This window comes from Blastocystis hominis (genome assembly GCF_000151665.1).
Source record: "Blastocystis hominis, Singapore isolate B (sub-type 7) whole genome shotgun sequence assembly, scaffold_29".
NCBI lineage: Eukaryota > Bigyra > Opalinata > Blastocystidae > Blastocystis > Blastocystis hominis.
Window position 1 is genome coordinate 5494 of NW_013171837.1, and position 8217 is coordinate 13710.

At 44.5% G+C, this 8217-nt stretch overlaps 2 protein-coding genes across 2 annotated transcripts; both read right to left on the reverse strand.

Annotated features, from left to right (window-relative positions):
* Positions 1-6380: 6380 nt before the first annotated feature.
* Positions 6381-6713, reverse strand: GSBLH_T00003205001 (uncharacterized protein; the record flags this gene model as incomplete). Its single annotated transcript, XM_013041908.1, has 1 exon — positions 6381-6713. One exon carries the CDS (start codon positions 6711-6713, stop codon positions 6381-6383), a length of 333 nt encoding a protein of 110 aa, XP_012897362.1.
* An 82-nt stretch (positions 6714-6795) lies between these two features.
* GSBLH_T00003206001 (uncharacterized protein) lies at positions 6796-7182 on the reverse strand (the record flags this gene model as incomplete). Its single annotated transcript, XM_013041909.1, has 1 exon — positions 6796-7182. The coding sequence occupies one exon, from the start codon at positions 7180-7182 to the stop codon at positions 6796-6798; it is 387 nt and encodes a 128-aa protein (XP_012897363.1).
* Positions 7183-8217: the final 1035 nt, after the last annotated feature.

Consider the following 8217-nt stretch of genomic DNA (forward strand, 5'->3'; position numbering starts at 1 on the left):
CCCATACGAGCTGAGTAGCAAACAACAAGCAATCAACAAAATGCGATCGAAGTTACCGAAGGCATTGAGTGATGAACGAAAACGCAAAGAAGTGGAAGAGAAGCAACGACAAGTGCAGCAACTCGAAGAGGAACTAGGCAAGGGTATAGCGAGAAGTGAGGACAAGAGAAACAAGAGAGACAAGAGTCGCACGTACAATCTCTTGGACATCAAAGAAGCCGTTGAAATCAAACCACAGGACTACAGCAAAGCCATCAACACCAAGGAATTCCAGTTCGTACAGAAACCTAAACCAGGACATAATGTAGAACAACCCATTGAAAGCAATGTCTCCCCCCAAAGTAAAAAGGGCAAGAGTAAGGGACTACGATCGAGGTATGGACTGGCATAGCCAAAGTAAAAAAAGGTCGCCATGTTTACTTTGGGCTAACCATCCAAGTCACTTCGCCAACCAAGGTCAACACGAGCCTGCTTTGCTTCTTTCTCTATTTCTGGAATAATGTCAAATCTCTCTTTTTCCCATACATCCATTGGAATCGTATAATGAGTCTTACGTACCTTTTTCCCACCATACTTCTTACACAAGTCTAAAAGGATTTTATCGATCTCGTCTTTGAACGTGAAACCATTCGGTATGTCTTTCACTCTATACACACATACACGTCCCTCTCTATCCATTTTGGAACATGTACTCTTCCATTTATCTGATTTAACATGTTGTGAATAGATGTGCACATTATCATCATTTTCAACGATAATGTACGTTATGAAAAAGTACCATTGTTGACCTACTTTATTTGGCACACGGCGATCCTTCAATTTCTTGTTCTCATGGGTCAGCTCTTCATTCGCACATCTCAGCTCTTCGTTTGCCTTTCGAAGGTAGTCATTGTCCTCCTGTCGAAGACGTGTTAGGAATCTAAGCACATCGCAGGCAAATGCAGGATCGGCCCACATGAGGCATGCGTGAAGTAGCTCTTCGCAGATGATGTAACCCTGATTAGCACCACCAAAATCAGAGAATGAAATATACTGAATCACGTCGCAAATATCAAACTTGTCGTTTTGGGTGCCCTTTGACGGTAGGTCGGAATTCCGACCTACTGTAGAATGACTGTTTTTGGCACTATTTTCACCCTCTAGTCCCTCGTTTGACAGGGGGTGGGAATTCCCACGAGCTGTAGAATGACCGTTTTTGGCACTATTTTCACCCTCTAGTCCCTCGTTTGACGGTAGGTCGGAATTCCCACGAGCTGTAGATTGACCGTTTTTGGCACTATTTTCACCTGTTTTTGCCATATGGTGAAGCAGTTCTTGAGCTTGCTTGTTCTGTAAGTAATCGGCAAAACGCTTGTTTGTACCGTGCTTCTCGTTGTACTGTCTCAACAGATCAGAGACAAGGTACATTCGAATACCATTATCAAGGCACATACGAATCTTGTAGTCGTAGAAGTCAATCTCTTCGAATTTCATTTCTATTTGTATTTATGTATTGAACTCTTTTAAGTACAATAGTTATCCCTTACAGTAGGGGACACTACGTGCCCCCGGGGAAGCTTCGCTTCCCCTTACACCCTCTGGATAGCTGGGTCAACAGCGTCGTGCGTGTACAAGTGAAGGAGTGCCAGGTAGCCACAGTTGTTGGCAAAGATCGACTGGTATTTCACTTTGTTCACACGGAACACACGGTTCGTACCTGTCAACGGGAAGTCATTCATCTCGCCAAAGCTGTCCTGGTAGTTCAGTGTGCCATCGTCTTCACGGAAGCAAGAAACAAAGTGGCCGAGCTTACTATTATCCTCGAATGGTATCCAGATGATGCAATTCGCCGGTTCTTTGTACTCTTTGGCCAGTCTCTTGTACTTGTCCAATTCCATCACATCGAAGTCGGGTATCTCGAGTTGCTTGGCCAGTTTTCGAACTTCATCGAAAGTCATTGGTTCAGCATCCACATTCATGTATCCATGCTTGTAGAGTTTACTTAGTACGGAGGAAGCTCTGCTTTGGGGCGACAAAGTCGCCCCGGCGGAACTTCGTTCCGCCATGCTTCCTCCCGGGGCAGCGTCGCTGCCCCTCAGTACACTCTCCTTCGAATCACTGACTCGTGCATCTTGTTCTCGTTCTATGGAAGGGCTGTGAGGATGCGATTCTTTTTTTTCGTCTGGACTTCAATTGCTTGTGTCTCGTTGTCCAGGTCAGAAATATCGTAACCAGTGCCGGCTTTGCTTTCCTTGCCCTGAATCTGGTTTGCCACATCGCTAACCGAATGGGACGACTTCGTCGTCCCGGCGGAACGAAGTTCCGCCACCGTACCCTTCGCCATGTCACCTATCACATTCGCGAGCTGCTTCACGGTGTCCGATCCTGTCTTCTGGGATACATAGTTCACACCCTTGTTGATCGCGTTGTTCGCGGCATTCGTGCCAGCATTGACCAGGATATCGGTGATGGGTTTTAACTTGTCGGCATTGTTGTCGTACCAACCTTTGATCTTGTTCCAGGCATTCTTGAAGAACGTGCCAACACGACTTGAACCGGCGTACAAGGCTCCACCTCGGACTTCGATGTTTTTACTTTGTCGTTCGATGGCTTTCATGGTCTTCAACACGTCGTCGTAATCGCTAGGGTTGATTCCATTGAGGAACACAGCAGAAGCTCCTCCGAATTTGAGTGCACCTCCCTCCTTACCACTAATCAAACTTTTGAGACTCGAGATGATCTGTGGAGCCATCTGAATGAGCGCTGGGATGATCGTGGCAGCAAGAGTACCAAGTGCTCCGCCTTTCTTTAGTCCGGTCAGCTCGTTCATCAATTGCGCTTCATTGAATGCCAGTGCTCCAGCGGATTTAGAGTCTGTCTGACATGCACCACCTTCCTTGAAAGCAATGGCTCCACCGGTGTCCTTGGTCGCCCCATTGAAAGCAATAGCACCAGCTGTTTTCGTGGGAGACCGATGGTCTCCCGGGGCGATGTACATCGCCCCCTTCGTCTTACTAGCTCGTTTTGGTGTTCGCTTTCGTGATCGCTTTGATTGCACTGGTGTTTCGAGTTCCTTGTGTAGATTCAATGTCTTGCGTCGATCCACGATCGTTCCACTATCCTGTTCTCGGAAATCGGGTTCGCCATAGAAAGCAGATATATCAACAGTGAATGGAATTGCCATTTATGTATGGGGAGAATTTCATTCTCCCCGGGAAGCTACGCTTCCCCATTCGTACAAAGTGAAAAGAAGATCAAAGATATATTCATTAGCCATTGAAACCTTGTGTAATGAACATATCCTTGATCGTGTTGTACGTATTTTGCAGATATTGCTCGAATTGTTGATCTACATTGACAGCAAACCGTTTGATCTTGTTTTTCATGTAGTCCAAATAATCAGGAGTTAGATCCTTACTATTAGCTACTCGTATGAAGAAACTCATCAGTTCGGGGTCTTCATTTCGATCACGATAAGCCCTGAAGAGACGTGAGAATCCAAGTTCATTTGCAAATTGAGCGAAAACAGGATTGTTGAAATTGCGAGCAAGCAAACTTGAGAAAGCAATGAAATCTTCGCGAGTATCATCGCTTTCCCAACTTTCCTTGGTGTCATTAGAATCTTTACTTTCATACGCGTCAATCAAGGCTGCAGCTCGATTCACTTGATCGATTGCTTGAGGTGTGAAACTAGCATTTACACTTTCAGATTGACGACCGTCCAGTACAATCACAGGTTGAATTTGTGGCTGATTCCGGAAATATTCATATGATTGCCAAATGGCATCCATTAAGTTCTGGATTCCTCTCATATTCTGCTGATACAATTGTTGATATAATTGTTCCCGGGACAGCTGAGTATCAGCAAATTGATTACTCATTGTAGTAAGCAGCTGACCAGTTTGAGCATGTCCATCAACAACTGCATTACCAACATTTGTCAACAGGTTGTTAGTTTGAGTCTGATTGTCAGTGAGTTGGCTACTCATGGAATTGAATCCATTTGTCAACAGGTTACCAGTTTTAGTCTGATTGTCAGCAAGTTGATTAACAATTGCACCCGTAGAATCTTTGATTAACTTGGTTGTTTGAGCTTGTCCTTGTTCATATTGGTTGCCCAGAGCATTCGTACCATCCAATAGTTGTTTCCTAGTTGCCTTTCCCTCTTCTGCAACCGCATTACCAAGAGCTATCAGATTCTGATTCGTAGTCTGCAACTCATTGGACACGTTTTGAATCAGAGGTGTGAATCGATTGAATGATTCAACCAACCGTTTGTTGATTTCATCATATGCTTTTGCCAACTCAGCAGATACAAATTGCTGAATGAAGCTGTTTCGCTCTAGCCATTGTTTCAAGAAATCATTGTACTGCGCCTTCATGAACTCTGTCAATCCATCGATTCGCATTTCACTTTGGGTTGAGAATCACATGCTTGGATATCAGCAATTGCAGGAGGATCAGGTTTGTTTTCAATTCCTTGGAGACGAGCTTCGACTCCTTGCAGATATCTATTACTCTCCTCAATCACAGCCTTCTGTTGATTTACCAAGTCACCAATTTTCTGGATCAAATTGTCATCTCCTGTTGCAATGCTTGTTGCCACTTCAGCATACTTATCACTCAACGACTTGATTCCATCGTTCGTATTTGTCAATTTTGTTTGTACACCTTCCAACAATTCTAACATCTTAGGATAACCCTTGTCCTTATCTTCCAGGAAATTGATTCGTTGTGCTACATAAGCTATTGCATTATAAATATTGCCAAGGTTCACCTGGATATCAAAGCTGTTCATCACAGTAATCACTTCATCCAACTTGTTGATAATGGACGTCACATCCATCTGTTGTACGATCTGATTCGTCACATTCAGAGGTTGTTGTTCAGGTTTGATCAACCACCGATCACGTTCAACGCGACCTTCAGATACCAAATCTCTATATTTCGTACTACCTCGTTTCGTAGTGTGTGTCACACCTCTTTTATATGCCGTAGTATTATCGTCATTCCACAGCAGGACATCTCGATTTGGATCACCATGTTCTGTCACATCGTCTCGCAAGCCAGCAAAATCATTGATAATCGCTGCATTCTGTTGAGTAACTGTGTTGATACTATCTCCCATCTGTTGAGCTGCAACCGTTATGGCATCAGCAGCATTCTTCATTTCGTTGATGCTGGTTCCAAGATCACCAGGCAAATTCACGATTTGTAATTCGCCGGCCTGTGTCGTAGGGAAGATGATACGATAGGGTGATACTGGCTCATATCCAAATGGATTATCAAAGATAGCTCGTTTCTCCATGTCAGACAACTCGTGATTCACAGACTGGACAACGATCTTGTTGAACTTATTGTCAATTTTAGCATTGTAGACCACATTGTCCTCGAATGAGTACAACAGTACGTTCTCATCGTCAATTCGCTGCATTTGATATCCACGCATGTCAGAGACGGATACACGACGACGTTCAGCGGGTGAGAGATTCATGTACGAATCAAACAAGGTTCGCTTCTGTCGCCATTGTTCGCTCCTCATTCGTTGTTGATTGAATTCACTTTCAACGACTTTATCGAAATAACGATTCAACATCTTGTCCATCATGTTTCTCGACTTCACTTTGTGTGGCTTGTATCGAATGATTGGAATTGTAGCAACGTATTCATCCATTTACTATGGGAGGAACAATGTGGGGCGACTTTGCCGTCTCCCCTACTTTACTTTGGTGTAACAAGATATCGTGAATGAGATGTACACATTCGAATTCAAGGAGATCGGACGGTCATTCGCGTCTGTCAGTACCCAATCAATGTAGTCCAGGTTCGATTGTTCAATCACATCGATTGATAGGTTGTCCCAGGTGATCATGTTGTTCAGTCCCATCGATACATGAATCAGGTTATCGATCAACGGACTCTTCAGACCGAATGTTTGAGTATTGATACTACTGTACACTCGGATCACACTCATGCCATTCGTGATGTCGTAGGGTTCACTCGCTACCATACCTGCCTCAACAACACCTTCCAACTTGAGGATACTCGTGTAATCAGGTGCGCCACTAAGGTCAACAGCGGTCGCCACATCACTGTTCAAGTATGCTCGGTTCACATCGTCTACCTGGATGGAATCGGCTATCGCACGGCATAACTCGGTAATCGAGTAGTAGCCAGGACCGACGTTGTAGACCATTTCAAACCCTGACAGCATTTGAACCTTCACCACATTCATTGCACGAATGTTCCAGAGAGAAGTGGTATCGATCTTGCATGTAATCGAAGTGATCTTGTACACAAGGTCACGAGGCATGATCACTGTGTTGAACGTTTCATGGTATCGTTCGTTGTTCTTCGGAATTACTGTATTGTGGTTAATCACACTTACCGGTAGTGCACGATTATGACTCATTTATTGTGTAGAAGTGAATGCACACTGTAATCGGCATTGGCAGGGCAATCGTTGCACCGGTCTTATCGGTCAACGAGAATGACCATTTGCGACTTTTGGGTACCACGACGTTCATGTGTGCATTCTCCGTAAACTCCTCGTTCAATACAACCAACGGAGACTGTCGTCGTTCTTGCATGTTGTTCACTCGATCAAGGACAAGACAGGTGCCAGGCGATTCTCCCTTCATAGTCACTCGATCGATTACCATGTCGCTTTTGATGAGATTGTTACTTGTAAATTCATGTTCGTACGTTCGAGCAATATTGAACACTAGATTCATTTATTATTTCCTCCTGAAACGGTGAATCCGATTAGCAGGTACACGTTCCCAATGAACGATAGCGGGTCACCATTTTCGTCCTTCAATTCGTACACGATGCGATCAAGCAATTCAGAACATGGTAGCAACATGCGATTCTTGTAGAAGTAATTCTTGTACAAGCTATCCATCGGGACATTCGCAAGCTACGTGGTATCGTCTTGCTTTTCACGATGTTGCAATACAGCTGTATGTTCGATAGACCGTTCGTGATATCGACAGGATACTCGGCAACCATCGGACCATAGTTGGCATAGTACACACCATCGTCGAAAGGGATACGCCATGTATGCGATTGCGATCCTGAAGCGGGAACGATGGTTCCCAGGTTACCACTCAACGAGAACACGTAGTCTGCGTGAATGTAATACCCATCTGTCTCAGCTTTCCATCGTATGTCCAGTGCAGCCGAGTCAAAACACTGGTTCATGTGCCATATCATGTCAGCCTGTGTCAACCGTGATGGTATGGTCCACGTGAATGTCTGAACGTCATCTGTGTACGTGATATCAGTCTCGGGGGAAGCACTGCTTCCCTCTTCGTCCAGTGTCATCATTCCGTACGGGAAGCGAATCGTCGTGTTAGCCGTGTACGACTCAGATTGTTCCCAGTCAACGAAGGTAGCCAATGATGGAACAACAACTTCATCATTCCTCACATAGTGGGGCAGCGAAGCTGCCCCGGGGAAGCTTTGCTTCCCCACATACGTAACACGTGTCGGTTGTATGAATTCGATCGACACAGCACGATCGGAATACGTACTACCTTTGATCATATTCGTCACATTCAGTCCACCGATGTTTGCCATCGCAAACTCGTAAGGTGATGTCAACTCGGGCATCCTGATGTAGTAATTGCGATAAAACTCGAAATAACAAGACAAATACACACCACCTGGTTCAGCGTATGGTCCGGGTATAATCTTGAAACATGGATTATCACAAAACAATATGAATCGTGGTTCTGTACCATTTCGACATCCCATTCGTACTCGACCACCATTATCTGCAATGACATATACCAAGTACCTTCCGAGAGACGCATCTACATATATCTTATTGATCACATTAGCGATCATATTCACGATATCAATAGCGCTATAATGACCTCGTTGGATTGTGAGAGGTCTTTCGCCATATCCACGTATTCCAAGTATAAAATTCGTCGTATCGATAAACACTCTCGTGTGATATATACTATCCTTGGAATACCAAGGTCCGATCGAAGAACCATTCGATGACACCAAGTCACCTGTATTTTCCGATGTGATATGCAATTCCAATTCTGGTGCATAGTCCTTCGCAGTCCATGACATGCTTTCTCTATTGTCATTCACCGTCCACGCAATCGCATTCTGGTGAGATGGAGGTAGTTCCATAGCACTCGCATATCGAGCATTGAGCTCATTAAAACATGTGGTTGTAAGAGTATTCATCTTGATCGGGGTAGACGTATCTTCCGTTAT